This window comes from Leptodactylus fuscus, chromosome 4 (assembly GCF_031893055.1).
Source record: "Leptodactylus fuscus isolate aLepFus1 chromosome 4, aLepFus1.hap2, whole genome shotgun sequence".
NCBI lineage: Eukaryota > Metazoa > Chordata > Amphibia > Anura > Leptodactylidae > Leptodactylus > Leptodactylus fuscus.
This window is the reverse complement of record NC_134268.1, coordinates 159,826,795-159,844,296: the sequence shown is the minus strand read 5'-3', so window position 1 is coordinate 159,844,296 and position 17,502 is coordinate 159,826,795. Positions and strand designations below refer to the sequence as shown.

General features: G+C 42.4%; 2 protein-coding genes across 3 annotated transcripts in view; both read right to left on the bottom strand.

Annotated features, from left to right (window-relative positions):
- TMEM108 (transmembrane protein 108) overlaps positions 1 to 17,502 on the bottom strand; it is a 515,125-nt gene that overhangs the window by 226,067 nt on the left and 271,556 nt on the right. The gene's annotated exons all lie outside the window — the stretch shown is intronic.
- LOC142200720 (intraflagellar transport protein 70A) overlaps positions 11,286 to 17,502 on the bottom strand; it is a 37,624-nt gene continuing 31,407 nt past the window's right edge. For both annotated transcript variants that reach the window (XM_075271279.1, XM_075271281.1), the window contains 4 exons: positions 15,397 to 15,500; positions 14,613 to 14,691; positions 13,614 to 13,743; positions 11,286 to 11,450 (listed from right to left, as the gene is read on the bottom strand). In XM_075271279.1, the coding sequence (XP_075127380.1) occupies positions 11,314 to 11,450; positions 13,614 to 13,743; positions 14,613 to 14,691; positions 15,397 to 15,500 (450 nt within the window). In that variant the 3' untranslated portion in view covers positions 11,286 to 11,313. The remainder of the gene's footprint in view (positions 11,451 to 13,613; positions 13,744 to 14,612; positions 14,692 to 15,396; positions 15,501 to 17,502) is intronic.

The window sequence follows — 17,502 nt, the reverse complement described above, 5'->3', positions numbered from 1 at the left end:
GTGTGTGTTTTTTTTTTTTTTTTTTATGTGCTTTGTTTTTCACCTCCCCGGACTAATTATAAACAAAATAAAATAAATTCTGCTGGACAACCTCTTTAACCCCTTCCCGCCGATGGCATTTTTTGATTTTCGTTTTTCGTTTTTGACTCCCCTCCTTCTAAACCCCATAACTTTTTTATTTCTCCGCTCCCAGAGCCCTATGAGGTCTTAATTTTTGCAGGACAAATTTTTCTTCATGATGCCACCATTAATTATTCTATATAATGTACTGGGAAGCTGGAAAAAAATTCAGAATGGGGTGGATTTGAAGAAAAAATGCATTTCTGCGACTTTCTTACGGGCTTCGGTTTTACGGCGTTCACTGTGCAGCCAAAATGACATGTCCCCTATATTCTGTGTTTCGGTACGGTTCCAGGGATACCAAATTTATATGGTTTTATTTACATTTTGACCCCTTAAAAAAAATCCGAAACTGTGTTAAAAAATTTTTTTTCTAAAAGTCGCCATATTCCGACGGCCGTAACTTTTTTATACGTAAGTGTACGGGGATGCATAGGGCGGCTATTTTTGCGGGGCCGGGTGTACTTTTTAGTTCTACCATTTTCGGGAAATGTTATTGCTTTGATCACTTTTTATTCAAATTTTTATCAGAATCAAAACAGTGAAAGAACGGCGGTTTGGCACTTTTGACTATTTTTCCTGCTACGGAGTTTACCGAACAGGAAAAATATTTTTATAGATTTGTAGAGCGGGCGATTTCGGACGCGGGGATACCTAACATGTATATGTTTCACAGTTTTTAACTACTTTTATATGTGTTCTAGGGAAAGGGGGGTGATTTGAACTTTTAATACTTTTTATATTTTTTTATATTTTTTTTTTAATTTTTTTTTGCATTTATTAGACCCCTAGGGGTGTTGAACCCCAGGGGGTCTGATCACTAATGTAATGCATTACAACGCTAATGCATTGCAATGTATTGCAAAAAATCATCCTCTCTTTTGCAGGCTGCATAGACTAGCCTGCAAAAGAGACAATTTGCAGACAAGCCTGGGAGCCTTGTACAGGCTCCCAGCTGTCATGGCAACGTGACGTCGGCCCTGGAGCATCGGTCTGGGGACCGATCGGAGGCATTACAGCCGGTTGTCTACTGCTTAAAGCAGTAGACACCCGGCGGCTATGGCGGCCGCCCGGCTCCCGGGCGGTCGCCATAGTTACAGACCCGACATGAGCCATACTATTACGGCGCATGTCGGGAAGGGGTTAAAGTGTGGGGCATTCAAGAGGACAATTAAAGGGGTTGTCCAGGCATAATTTTCTATGGTTTATCGTCAGGATAGGCTATAAATGCCTGATCTGTAGGGGGCCGACACCAGCCCTCAGACCGATCAGCTATATGGAGCCACTTCTGGCACCAGTCCTGTACACAATACGGGGCCAGAAGCAGAAAGCTCTGTCCACTGTATATCAGCCAGCACCTTTTCTGCATCTGGGCACTTATTGAAGTCAGTGGGAGCTGAGCTGCAGTGAATCTGCCAGGCAACTAAACAGCGGGTGCAGCTTTCTGCTTTCAGTCCTGTATTGTGTACAAAATGGGCGCCAGAAGTGGTTCCGTACAGCTGATGGGGCCGCATATCAGCCCCCTAGCGATCAGGTATTTATAGCCTACCCTGAGAATACACCATAAAAATAATTAAAAGCACCAACTAAGTATCATTTTTAAATATCATATATTAAATCATATTTAAATGTAAAGAATATTGGTATCAGGAAAACATAAAAACATTTAAAAACAACAGATGTCAAACAACAAGAGTGGAGGTCGCATTGGACTGAGCAGCTCCAGCAGGTGCATAATCTGCTAGAAAAAAGCCTCACTAGTGGTGTAGGGGATGAAAACAGCCACAATTAATGTGTGTATAGAAAGGCCCTGTATTTTGTATATATAAATGTAAATAGGCTCCTATTGCCCACAATATCACAAGATCAGGGCACTTAATTGAAAAATATCTGTAGCATTGCAAAAATCATACCCACATAACCACTATATAGTAAGAGCATATAAGGTAACAGAACCAATGTAAAGTTACACACACATGCCAGTATTACATAAGCCAACCTACATAGGACAAAAGATGTAAAGCATATACATAAACCACTGCTCACCAGCTGCGACCTCCACTCTGAGCCCCGACGGACCGTTTCGCCCCTGCTTCTTCTTCTTCATTATTATACATAAAGTTTGCATTTTTATCTGCACTGCCACCATCTTGAACGAGGGAATTAAGGCAATTTGGTATGTATGGTCATACAAACTTAGATGTATACTCCCCATCAGCCTTTTTATTTTAAAACATACGGAGACACAGCCCCGTCTTTATGTATAATGTTTCTATGCGGTATTTAAGTCTTTCAGTGCTCTTGTTCCAACCACCTCCTCTATTGCACAATGGAATTTTTATACATCAGAATATATGCATGTTTACATATGTGTTCTCATTCTTAAAGTTTTATATCGTTGTAGATTTATCTTCTACCATATTTTCTACAGCTTCTTGCGTTAACCTGTTTTCCTCTCAGCTATTTGCATACAATTATAGTAATTGCTGCTTCCGTGATCATGAAAACGGAAGAGGTTGGGTTCCTTTTATGGTTTTATTTTATTTAAGGATATTTGTTTAGTTTGTTTTCATGCCATGAATAAGGAGGTCATCCTCCGAAACGCGTAGGCGTAAGGGTACGGACCCTCTTCCACTCAAACATCATGGTGGCAGGAATTCTTTTATTGGCTGTATGATGATACAGAATAAAAGTTAAGTTTTATACAAACAACCATTGTGGAGTGCTTCGTGCTGGGAAAACTTGAATTTTGGCTTTTTTTTTAAATGTGGCCATGCATGTTGCTTGTGCTGCAAAAGCATCAGCCATAAGACCAGCTTTTTTGAATCAAACATCACTAAAGAAAAATTTAATGTATCCACCAGGTTAGACTGTACGACCAATTACGTAATTTATTTACTTGAATCTCCTTGTAAATTGCAGTATGTTGGATGAACCATCCAGCCATTTCACCGCAGGGTCAACGGCCACAGGGCCAATGTAAGCAAAGGCTATCGGAAACACACAGTGTCTGCACACTATAGTCTAGTTCAGGCATGTCAAACACAGGGTCGGAATGGCCCACCGGTGTACCGGTGAATCCCCCGGTGGGCCCCAGGCCCCGACTGTTAAATCCTCATTTTACTAATGCAGATACATTGGTCGGGGCCCCCAATCGAGCACCTGACCAATGCATCTGCATTTGCCTCAGAACACAGGGGCTTCCATTAGCTGATGCTGAAGCTGCACATAGTGTCCTCCCGGTATATAGGGAAAGTATATACCGGAGGACACGTGTGCAGCTTCAGCCTCAGCTATAATGGCAGCTCGTACTCCTGTCACTGAGCTGCTGCTCTCCTGTGAGGACCTGCTGTGCTGCCCGCACTTCCTGCTTCCCTCCCCCTCCCCTCACAGTGAGTCGTCTCTCACATCGGATCGTGTGGGGAAGACAGGAGCAGTCTCATGCAATGCTGTGCTCTTCTGGAAAATGTAAGTATATCCTTTTGGTAAAATCTGTCTATGTAATATGTATATATGTGTACTGTATGTGTGTTGTATATTGTGTGAGTACTGTATCTTTGTATACAGGTATGTATACTGTATACAGGTATGTATACAGTATACTACAATAATGTTTATGGGTGAGTGTATGTATGTATATATGTGAGTATATATAGTATTCATACATTCATATAAGTATATATATGACATATATGGTATCAGGGGCGTAACTACCATAGAGGCAGCGGAGGCGGCTGCCACAGGGCCCGGGCCATTAGGGGGCCCGGTGACAGCCGATATCGCTGCGTTTTTTTTTTTTTTAAATAGGCTGTTACGGGCCCTATTCACTTGCCGATCCTGGCTGGGCTGGGATCGGTAAGTGACACTGCGGGTCCCATAAATACCATCATTATACTCGGGGGTCTTTGCAGACCCCCGAGTATAATGATCGGCGGATCGGGAGAGGTAAGGGAACATAACAAACACTGTTACTTACCTCTCCACGATCCTGCCAGGCCTCCTTCCTGACGTCTCTGACGTCACATGAACCCGGCCTGCGTCCCGGGTCATGTGACGTCTGACGTCATTTCAGAAGGATGGCAGCGGAGAAGACAGCGTTGGAGTCGGGGACAGGTAAGAAACAGTAATTTTTTATGTTTTTATTCCCACGGGTCTCCGATTATTATACTCTGGGGTCTGAAAAGACCCCAGAGTATAATAACTGTTTATGGGTGTCCACAGTGGGACATAATACTGTGTGCAGGGGCCACTATGGGGCATAATACTGTGTGCAGGGGCCACTATGGGGAATAATACTGTGTGCTGGGGCCAGTAAGGGACATAATACTGTGTGCAGGGGCCAGTAAGGGACATAATACTGTGTGCAGGGGCCAGTAAGGGACATAATACTGTGTGCAGGGGCCACTATGGAGGATAATACTGTGTGCAGGGGCCACTATGGAGGATAATACTGTGTGCAGGGGCCACTATGGGGGATAATACTGTGTGATGGGGCCAGTAAGGGACATAATACTGTGTGCAGGGGCCACTATGGGACATAATACTGTGTGCAGGGGCCAGTAAGGGACATAATACTGTGTGCAGGGGCCAGTAAGGGACATAATACTGTGTGCAGGGGCCACTATGGGACATAATACTGTGTGCAGGGGCCACTATGGGGGATGATACTGTGTGCTGGGGCCAGTAAGGGACATAATACTGTGTGCAGGGGCCACTATGGGACATAATACTGTGTGCAGGGGCCACTATGGGACATAATACTGTGTGCAGGGGCCAGTAAGGGACATAATACTGTGTGCAGGGGCCACTATGGGGGATAATACTGTGTTCAGGGGCCACTATGGGGGATAATACTGTGAGCAGGGGCCACTATGGGGGATAATACTGTGTGTAGGTGCCACTATGGGGGATAATACTGTGTGCAGGGGCCATTATAGGGGAAAATACTGTGTGCCCCCATAGATTAGATTTCCGCGCGGTCTCTGTACAGAACATGTGGACAGGAAAGTAGATCATGAAGTACTTTTCTGTCCGCATGTTCCGTGTGGACACCGCACGGAAAGCACACGGACTCCATTTTAATCTATGGGGTCCATGTGCTTTCACAGCACACCGCTTGCTAATGCGTTCAGTAGTCTGTTCGGGGGCCACCATGCGGACTCCCCAAATGGATTACTGAACGCAGATGTGAACCAGGCCTGAGTGTGTAGGTATATAGTGTGTGCAATCCCATCCACACATTGCAGAAAAATACATGCAGTAGAGGTGTAAAAAAAAAAAATAAAATAAAAAAGTATTCTCACTTGTCCACAGCACCCCGTTGTCCCCGCCTGTGTCTGTTCGGTCTCACGGTCTCATTTCTGGAAATTCTTTACCTAACTAGTCTCAGCGATCACATGAGGTGCAGGACTCCCAGCAAGGAGGCGCCAGTACGAGACTGAATGGACACTGGCAGCGCACAACGGAGTAACGGGGACAGATGAGTAGGCTTTTTTATTTATTTGTTTTTTATTTTACACTTCCCACCCGGGACATGAGTTGCTCCAATTCCTGGACAACCACTTTAAGGGCTAGTTCACACGGGGAAGTTGGCAGCGGATTTTGAGGTGGAATCCGCCTCAAAATCCGCTGCCAAAAATGACTCCCAATTACTTCAATGGGAGCTGCTCGCTTCTTTTTTCCGCTAGCTAGTAGCGGAAAAAAGAAGCAAGCTGCCCTATCTTGCCGCAGATTCCGCGGCTGAATCAATCTCAGCATCTGCGGCACGAGGCTCCGGCCCATTCATTTGGGTCTAATCCGGAGCAGAATGCCACGACGGGATGCCTGGCATCTGCAACAGAATGTTCACATGCAGAGTTCATGTATCTCTGTGTGAACTAGCTCTAAAGGTTTTATTCATCTTTCTAATATTGATGGTCTGTCCTCAGGATAGACCATCAATATTACATCTACGATGATACAACAGCCAGGACCTCTGCAGATCAGCCTTTTCCAGGACCAAGCAGCTACAGGGAATAGTAGCATTTCTAGGAGCCACGCTGTTCACTTGCCATACAAGGTGTAGCAATACATTTAGGTAGTGCACATGGTATAGTGGGTGAGCAGCATGGCTCCCGACATGTTATTACCTTTAGACGTCGTGTTTTGGTACCGCTGATCTGCAGGGTCCTGGGGGTGGGCCCCTAGAAACAATTCCACTGGTGGGCCCTAGACACCCCAGTCCGACCTTGGTCAAACATGTGTCCCGAGGGCCGCATGCGGCCCTTTACAGGCATATCTGCGGCCCTCACAAAAGTCTCAAACTTTGTCTCTAAACTTTAGAGACAAAGTTTGAGACTTTTGTGCGGGCCGCAGATGTACAAAACTCACAATCAGCACTTCCGGCTCTTCATTCATTGGCCCATATCCCTGCATATGACCTGCTTACGTGATCAGCGGCTGCTGTTCACGTAAGTAGGTCATATGCAGGGATATGCAGCACCGCACCCCTCATGAAGTGACCGCTTCAGGCGGCGCTATGCCGGGGCCCCGGCTGGGGACGGCATTTTTTGACCTAAGCCAGTCCAGGACAAACTGTCCTGGACTGGCTTAGTGTCACCGTCTCGACAGGGAAAGTGCGCGGTGGATTGGGGCGATCCTGCTGGACGCAGCGCTGCTCCAGCGGCCGACCCTCACCCTTCGCAGAGAGCAGGTCTCCCTGCCTTCTCTCTGCCTGCTCCGCTCCGCCCCCTCCTCCCTCAGCTCCCTCCTCCCTCCACTCCGCCCCACACGCTGGGTGGTAATCAGGCCCGCACCCAACGTGTGCCTGCGTCCTATGCGGTCTCACAAGACCGCTGCGCAGGCTGAAGAGCAGAAGCAGGTAAGCTTCTGCAGAAGAAATTGTGATTTTTCAAGTATTCAACCCCTATCCTATGGATAGGGGATAAATACTAGATTTATGATGATGGGGGGGTTGGAGTGCTGGGGAAGGGTTGGGGTGCTGGGGGAGGGGGACTTTTTGATGTCTGTCTGGCCCTTCCTTGGGCTTGAGGACTGGTTTTTTTTCCCACCCACCTTGTAATTCTTTCACTTGGGGGGTTAATTGGAGCATTACAGTCTGTAGTGCTCCTATTAACCCCCAAGTGCAAGAATTGCAAGTGGGTGGGAAAAAACAGTCCTCAAGCCCAAGGAAGGGCCAGACATCCAGAAGAACCCCCTCCCCCAGCCCTCCCTTCCCCAGCACCCCCCCCCCAGCACTCCAACACAATAATGGTGTCTGCCAGCTTTAACTGAGGTGCCATTTTACCGGCAATCGCAGGCACCCGGAGCAAGATTCAGGGCCTCTGTGCATTTTTATGGCAGCCGGGAGCCTTGTGAGGCTCCAGCCTGTCATTCTATACTTTCTATTGTAGGCTACTCTATGTAGCCTGCAATAGAAATGCCGGATTTTTGCGATGCATGGTATTAGCGATCAGTCCCCTAGGCCCTAGCCATTAGCTGCTGTGTGCGGCCCTCGCAACAACCTCTTGTTACTCATGTGGCGCTTGGTGTACCCTGAGTTTGACATGCCTGGTCTAGTTCATAACGGCAATTTCAATGGCACTAAAATCATGCCAATTGAACACATTCCCAGCTCTGTCCCCGATAGATTCCTCCATCTGAGACAAAGGGAATCCTTCTGGATTTATCGCCTTACTACCCTTTATCCTCATGGCCTAAATGATGTAGTCGAGTCTTCATTTTAACACACCTCATTCAATATGTCCCTCTATTATAATTCATCTTCTAACCCTGCTACTAATGAGTTTGGATACCGTCACCTTTTCTAACCCTGACATTGGTGACCACTAGGGTTGAGCGATCGGGTTCGGAAAAGATCGGATTCCGATCGGTGATCGAGTAAATTTCACGATCGTGATCGGAATTCTGAACACGATCTTTTCCGGCAGGATCGAGGTTGAAGGTTATGTTCCCCCAATGCTTGGCTACTGGCCAATCATTGTGGGAACAGCTAACATGATGCCTGAAACTCAGTAACCACTTCAGATTACAGAGAACCTAGAAGGGTCTACCACAGTGAGTCTGTACTTACAGTATGTGTCCATATTAAAATTATTATTACCTAGAATTGAAGTTTATTCTTAATGTGGTTTCTAAAACAAGCATTCAGGCATTGGAAGAAAGCTTATGTCAATGAACTTTGGTCATATACAGTATATTTGGATTAACCTCAGCCTTCTTTCTTGCTAAGGAGCATCCATTCCAGGGTCTTGATATTCTGAACAACATCCTCTTGACTTGATGGCTATACTGCGGTTTACAGTAAGTACCTGTAATCTTCTTCAAGCCATGGGCAGTGATAAATGACAGCAGCAGTAACTTACTTCTGGCCTCAACGACCTCACTAAAACTCAGTGGTTTCCCATCTTTAAAGAACAGTTTGGTGTTCTTTTCTACACATGGGTGAAACATTTTAATGTATATTTGAATATGATCCGTAAAAAGACGCATATGGTAAGAGTACTGTCAAGAGGGTGGTGTCAGACAGGGGAAGGCAAGGGGTGTAACACTGGCTGAGTCTGTTTGGAGTTCTGAATCACACCCCCCTTCCTGACATCACAGAGTTTATAACATAACATAACATACATAACTGTGCCCGTTGCTCAGGAATGGTGGGAGCTAAAGAAAAAAGTCCAAGTGCGCTGAAATCTCTAGAGCAGTACCTATTCACAGATGATAAGCACTCAGTTGGTGAAGATGGTGAAAGGTCTTCTTTGAACTGGCCATTCACATTAGGTGTATGTTGACTGAGCCCAACAATTTCACCCAAGAATCTAATGTTAAAACGCTAGATCACGGACACTTTCTGTTTGAATGGGTTGTCTGGGATTTTAAAATAATGGGCTAAGAGAAGGAAACCATAAAAAAATAATTAAAAAACATCACCAACACAAACATACTTGAGGCCTATACCAAGAAATAGTGAAGCAATAAAAAAAAAAGACTTTCTAGCAGCAATCCTGCAATGTTTGGCTATTAATCTGCAGTACAATGGAAATGAAAAGCAATTTCGCCGCCCATTTCTGTTGAATTTGTGCTTTGTGCATGTAGAGTTAGAATTTCTTGCTCTGATATGTCACAGCTGATTGTGACAAAGCTGCTGAAGTATAATCAGCTCCGGCATACTACGGCAATTTAATCACACCTTCAATCTGGAGCCTTCCAATTCAGCTTCCTGTTAGGGTCGAATAGGGCATCCTGATATCCATGTTTCATATGATTACTTGTCAGACCTTTAGACCATTATTATTTTCACTTCTCTGCTTTGGAGTTATTCCAGTTATGTGCTGTACAGAGTGTTAATGTGATTCACGAGCCATGGACAGACGTCTGTAGCTCCAGGCTATTCTACAATTTCAGATCCATTAAAGGAAGCAAGTCATCAAATGCTGTGTAAAACTGTCTGCACCGTGCATGGTGGAATAAGACATGGCTGTAGGTATGGTCTGGCTGCCACCTTCCATACCTATTTATCACCCTTCACCCCAACTTGACAACTTCCAAGGACACTATTATAATTCATTTCCAGTCTACATGTCCATAGCGTTAATGTATATCTAACCCTCTGCATGGAACATAAGCAACGAAAAGACACAATCATGTTAGAATGACCAAGTAAGCTACATTTTATGCAAGAAATAGCCCCTGGCTATAGATCAAATGTATTGTGAGAAGGTGGCAGGTAGAGTGCTGGAGTCTAGATATATCAGCCCCAGGTTTCTGACATATGTGTGGTCATATCTTGAGTAGGCCTCACCCCAGGTGTAGAATCTGGACTCATTACTGGCCCATAAAAAGCTGAAGAGCCTACAATTCATGGCAGATTCTGGCAGCGAGAGGGAGCACCTGGGTCTCTCCTGACATTGTACATCTGCTGAGAAAGTATTGTTTTTTTTTGTTTGAACCGTGTGGCTGGTAGTAAGCCACACATACCGTTAGTATTTATTTGTTTAGTTAGTGCTCAGACGAGCAGGATTTTGATTCACTCTGTTTTGCCTGAAGTTAAGGCTGTATTTTATTTTGATTATTTTTTGTGCCTGACACAGAGGTTTATTTATTTTGCCATTTCTATAGGGAGCGTTCACACTACCATGGGTGTCCGACAGCTAGTGTCCGATACTAATGTCCGCGAAAAATCTTGCATGGACATTAGCATCGGACACTAGCTGTGTCCGTTACATTTTGCATTGATTTAAATGGACATCGGGTGTGTTCTTTTCCTCTCCGTGGGTGTCCTTAATTGTCCATTCCCAAAGATGTCCGATTTTTCAAGCGGACAGCAAAACCCTACATGTAGGTTTTTGCTGTCCGCTTGAAAAATCGGACATCTTTGTGAACGGACAGTTAAGGACACCCGACGTCCATTTAAATCAATGAAAAATGTAAGATTTTGAACGGACATTAGCGTCAGACACTAGCTGTCGGACACTGACGGTAGTGTGAACGCTCCCTTAAATAAACCAGTTTGCTGCAAGATTTGTGTCCCTGTCTCTGAATGATTGGGTCCACATAGCTGCTTTTACTGAGCTAACTTCCCCACATATGGTGCTTCGGAGGCGGGCAAACCCAATTTGAACAATTTTAAAGAGACATACACTCATTTTTTCACTCTGCCTGTCATCTTCTTATAGGCACCATTTCTTAGCTGTAGGACAGAGGAGTGTACTTTTGGCCTCCAATGGGATAGTATATGTTGTTAATCCTTTCTTCCAGCTGTATGGGATAGAGCATCATATTATGCTTTCTTATACACAGGGCCAGTGCAACAAAATGTACAAAAAAAGTTTTGGTACAGTGGTACCTTTTGTCTAAATAGGTTGCCAATCAATGTAACCATCAATGTAGGAATTTTCTATGGTCTTGCACGTACAAGAAACCTGGCCTTAATTTCCTTACTGTGGCATGATTATATTCTCGTAGCTGTAACACTAAACTATATCATAGTTAGGGGAACCCCAAACAACTTGCAAAATGATGTGTTATTACAACATCAGCCTATGGTACTGATGCTGTAAACATGGTGTTAACCACAGAAGCAAATTCTTGATCTCAATTTTTTTTTAAAGAAAATAATTTAATTATAACACTACAAAATGACATTTACATTTCTAGTATTATGGGAAAAAACACAAAAATATTTAGATTTCCAGTACATTATATGTTCCAGGATGTTATATCATACAGTAACGCTTTCAGCTGTCTTGCTTCATATGTAACGGTGTTCTTGCCAATGTGCATCTTCTCTTCTTCCAGGGGTTGTTCAATTATTGCTGGTATGTTTCTACCATAAACTGTCAAGGGAAAAGAGTAAGTTTAGTGCATTCTTCTGTTAGTATATTGAAAGCTACAATGACACAAATCTTTTGCACCATTCTTACATACTGTATATACAGCTATCTAAAATAATGTGGATACAATCTATTATGACATCTGGCTAATTTTATTGGAGAAGATTGGGGCTGCCCAGACACCACCCAAATCCATGCACATGTACATACATATATAGGGCAAAAAAGAAGCCCTATGCATCTCCGTACATAGAAATATTCAAAAGTTATGGGTGTCAAAATATGGCAACTTTAAAAAAAAAAAAAAAAAGTTTTTTTTGCTAAGTTTTGGATATTTGTTAAGGGTTTAAAATGTAAATAAAGTTATATACACTTGGTATGGCCGGAATCATACCGGAAAATAGAATATAGGTAACATGTCAGTTTGGCTGCACAGTGAATGCCGTAAAATCAAAGCCAGTAAGAAAGTCACATAAATGCACTTTCCTCCAATTCTACCTCATTGTGAATTTCTTCCAGCTTCCCAGTACATTGTACAGAATAATAAATGGTATCATTATGAAGAAAAATTTGTCCCGCAAATATTAAGCCCTCATGTGGCTCTGTGAGTGGAAATTAAAAAAAAAAGTTATGGGGCTTGGAAGGTGGGGAGTCAAAAACGAAAATTGAAAATCAAAAATGCCTCTGGCGGGAGGGGATTAAACTAATGGGTTCATTCTGGTCTCTAGGGTGGTGCGAGCATCAAGTGGGTGCATTTGTGTAATCTAAAGTAAGGCTTTACACAATAACCATTTCAATTCTTTTTCATAATATCACAGACAAAAATAAGAAATGTGAAAGTCCTGCTGCAGATAACAGTAAGAGCTCCATAGTATCAGAGCTTTATTTGGAAAAATAAAGGTTAGTACCACAAAGGAGTGCTATAAAAATGATAAAGATCTCTCCTCCATAGACTCTATATACCTGTCTGTGAGTTCCAACCAGTCTTCACTTAAGACATATGCACAGTGAATTGTGCAGTTTAGCAAGATAGTGTAGAACACGAGATGAAATAAATTAGTATAAAAAGATGCATTTTCTGTTGTAAGATATAATACAAAATTTCTTATACTGGATGTTGTGGTCTCACAACAACAGGAGTGCCAAAGGTTTCTAATGCCTGCTTTACAACATGGGTAAGGCACATACACACGTGGACAAAATTGTTGTTACCCCTCGTTTAATGAAAGAAAAACCCACAATGGCCACAGAAATAACTTGAATCTGACAAAAGTAATAATAACCTAACTACATGTTGACAAGTCACAAAGCTTCTGGGAGAATGTCCTATGGACAGATGAGATAAAAATCTAAATTTTTGGTAAGGCACATCAGCTCTATGCTCACAGATGGAAAAATGAAGCATATCTTGAAAAGAACACTGTCCCTACTGTGAAACATGGAGGAGGCTCTGTTATGTTCTGGGGCTGTTTGTTGCATCTAGCACAGGGTGTCTTGAATCTGTGCAGGGTACAATGAAATCTCTGAACTATCAAGGGATTCTACAGTGAAATGTGATGCCCAGTGTCAGAAAGCTTGGTCTCAGATACAGGTCATGGGTCTTACAACAGGATAATGACCCAAAACACACAGCTAAAAACACCCAAGAATGGCTAAGTGGAAAACTATTGTGAAGTGGCCTTCGATGAGCCCTGAATCCTATTGAGCATCTTTGGAAGGAGCTGAAACATGCCGTCTGGAAAAGGCACCCTTCAAACCCGAGACAACTGGAGCAGTTTGCTCATGAGGAGGGGCCAAAATACCTGCTGAGAGGTGCAGAAGTCTCATTGACAGTTACAAGAATCGACTGATTGCAGTGATTACCTCAAAAGGTTGTGCAAAACAATATTAAGTTAAGGGAACCATCATGTCTGTCCAGGCCTGTTTCATGAGTTTAATTTTTTTTAAAATTTTGTTGAAGCGAAAAGCAATGTCTGACTTTCATTTGTTCATTTTCATAGATTTTTTATGTATTGCTTTTGTCAGATTCAAATTATTTCTGTGACCATTCTGGGGTTTTCTTTCATTAAATGAGGGGTACCAGCAATTTTGTCCATGTGTGTATATGCTGACTTCTTGATCTGAAACCACCTACGCAACCCTGATGAATAAACCTTCATAACTTACTTTCACAATGTTCCAGAAATTGAATACATTCATAGATGACACTGTCCTGGAGCATGATCATGTGTTTGGACATGTTTTCCAGCAAGGATAGGAAACATCTCTTTGCATAATACCAAGTATCTGTTCCAAGCTGTAAACCAAATTAATAGACATTGCAAAGAAAATCAAATTATTATTCCACAGTCTGGCAAATGTACAGGTGCTTGATACTGAAGATGGTGAAACATGTGGGTAAAGCCAATGACAATGCAATGTACAGGCTGTTGCTATATAATGAACAGTACTCTGAATTTTTATAAATCCACTTCCATGGATATATGTCATACTTCCTACTTTTAGTAGCCAAGGATGTATGAGAAAGGTCCGTCCTACCAACAGCTCTTTCTCAAGCTGTATACTACCTAGATAGATTTCAGTGTCATAATAAATCTGGGGATTATGATTCTAGCCATTATATAAATGCTTGATAAAAGGCAGATATTCGTGCTGAATTGTTGCACGATATGCACTTTGTGATGCACCCACTGTGATTGAATAAAGATAAGACTTCTTTTCACCTGGTGCAAGCCTCTATGGTACTGTGACTTTCCTGTTACAATATTAGTTCTTTGGATTGGCAATGCAAGTGGCCACAGGCATATTTCGACTTAATCTTGGTGCTGGTCCTGTCTATATTCATTATACAACTTGAGATAGAGCCATGGGAGCTGCAAATATAGAATCACCATTGTAGGTGATATACAGCCTGAGATACAGCTACTTGATGTGTTTCCACTCCAGCCTGTTACCTCCTGCAGTTATACCATTAATGTTCAATTTGGGAATATTCCTTTAAGGACCTCACTTTGTTTATTAACATCTGATATGCAAGGGAGGCAGCCGTAATCCATTTTATATTTGCACAAACTGTATGAAGCAAAGTTACTTTTACAAATTTATGATCTTATAATACCCTTAAAGACTAAACCTCAGTGGTCTACTTTAAATATTCAGACTTGCCTTCTTGTTGTATGGCTCCAAGCTTTTGATAACTCGTGATATGCCAAATTCATAATTCCCTTTGGCGCAGTAAAGAGTTCTGTGGAAAAAGAGAAAACATAAATAAATCATCAGTAAGTGCTCTAAATATATCAGATGCCGAGAGGAGCTTTACAAGGGACGTACATAAAAGTGCGAGATGAAATCGGAGCCCAACTCTCTGCTGGCAACTCACTATTACGGACTGTTTGTAGGAGACAATGATGGCATGCTTGGAAAATAAAAATCTTACTGTATGTAAAGGTTTTCTTGCTAAGTATATTTTCTTCTACATGGATGCTACTTGCATCTACATCACAGATAAGGAAGACCCACCATTTCAGCTGTACCAGACAGCCGAATCTGGACAGGCTTCATATCAGAAGGTTACACCATTCCAAGTCCAGACCATATAGGGTGAGTGAAAAGCAAGCAGAATTTTTCTCTCTACATTTTTTGGCTGGAAACCCAGTGGACTCCATTACAGTCAATTTCCATGGTTAACCGCTTTTAGGCGAATTAGGTTTCCGTTTCTCGTGTCCCCAAGCAGACCTGAGGAACGACGGAAAGCTGAATGCAGGTGTGAAGCTAGTGTAAGTGGGCATATATATCATGTGTATTGAGACACATGAGGAAGTAAAGGTAGATTATAGGGACTAGGCCACAGTAGGGCATCAGTGAATATCTCTTCTTTATTTAAAATAACATACATGGGGTTTTCCACATGAAAAAACCCTTTAAGAGAAAATATTTTATGTCCGCTTACCCAATAACTAAGTTAACAATACAAAGATGGTATATTTTCTTATCCGGGTAGTCATAAGCAATCTGCTCTTCTTCTTTCTCAATCTTCCTCATAAATTCTTCAGCCTGGTTGAATACAGGGCAGAAAGTAATAAATAAAAGCCTGTAGTTTGATATATTAGTGCAAGTTGCATATTAAAGATGGTCATACATAAAAATCCCATATTGAGTCCCTGCTATATACAGTAGCAGCCTGTATGTGACATGTGGGTGGCGCTCTCTCGGTCAGTGGCTCTCCTCCAATCACTGTATCTGCATGATAGCTTGCCAAGAACACTTAGAGGAGTCAATGACTGACATGCCTCCTATTAAAAGGGATTTCCCCCCTAAACTAGTCCCAGCAGGTGTAACATCAAATTGTGACCTTTCTTATGTTGCTTCTCAGTAGAGTCAAGTTATAAGCTTCTAAAGCCTGAAGTTGCCATATGCAAATTTACCTTAATTAGTTATGGGGTCAGGGAGCAGCTCCTTCTAGTCACACAGTAGAGGGTTCCCTTTAAAAACATTCTCTCTCGCCCTATCATGTACACCCACTTAATTCCAATGACTCTGTATCCCTTTAGGTGCATTCCACTTTGATCTATAGGTTTCTCCTAAGTACAGACTGATGTGGTTCCCTTGAGAAAGTGGTAAACAGGGTCAGATAGGACGTTCTCTTCTTAAGAATGCGACAAAACTACTTTGCACTCAAAACCTTTCTATCTCCTGCCAACAACAAACAAAACAAACTATAAAATGCTTTTCCAATGGTACACAAACCCTATTGCCTGAACCGCATTAATCCTTCAGTACTTGACCTGTGCTGGCAATGTTCCAACACTCTTGGCACCATGTGTAATTTGAATGCCCCTGGTTTGGGGTCTACATGATTTAAAGGGGTTGGCCATTTTCAGACCAATACCGAGAGACAAATGTTATGGTTTGTATAATAAAAAGTTGTACGATTTTCCAATATACTTTCTTTATCAATTCCTCACAGTTTTCAAGATCTCTGCTTGCTGTCATTCATTCTGTTACCTCTAGTGGATATAACTCTTACCATGGTCATGTGATGTACAGTCCATGGTCATGTGATGAGTACACAGGTGCTGCTTGTTATAGTTACAGCACAGTAATCAGACATCTGCCTGGTAATCAGCTGTGCACCTGTGTCCTCATCACATGACCATGGACTGTAAATCACATGACCATGGTCAGACTTTTATCCTTTAGAAGTAACAGAATGAATGACAGCAAGCAGAGATCTAGAAAACCGTGAGGAATTACTACAGAAAGTATATTGGAAAATTGTACAACTTTTTATTATACAAACCATAACATTTGCCTCTCAATATTGGTCTGAAAGTGGCCAATCCCTTTAACAATGACATTATACAATATGCAGTTCAATACTTTCATAGCCAGCTCTCTGGAACCAGATTTTCAAGATTCTGGGCTCCATTAACAAGGGACTTCTAAGGCATTTTGGAGTAGCCACTTGACACCTTATTCACTGGCTCCCCCATGAATGGAGGCATTTAAAGATATTAAATGTATAGATGACCTAGTGGTGAAGGAACTTTATGGATACATACAGTCCTATGAAAAAGTTTGGGCACCCCTATTAATCTTAATCATTTTTAGTTCTAAATATTTTGGTGTTTATAACAGCCATTTCAATTTGATATATCTAATAACTGATGGACACAGTAATATTTCAGGATTGAAATGAGGTTTATTGTACTAACAGAAAATGTGCAATATGCATTAAACCAAAATTTGACCGGTGCAAAAGTATGGGCACCTCAACAGAAAAGTGACATTAATATTTAGTACATCCTCCTTTTGCAAAGATAACAGCCTCTAGTCGCTTCCTGTAGCTTTTAATCAGTTCCTGGATCCTGGATAAAGGTATTTTGGACAAACAATTCAAGTTCAGTTAAGTTAGATGGTCGCCGAGCATGGACAGCCCGCTTCAAATCATCCCACAGATGTTCAATGATATTCAGGTCTGGGGACTGGGATGGCCATTCCAGAACATTGTAATTGTTCCTCTGCATGAATGCCTGAGTCGATTTGGAGCGGTGTT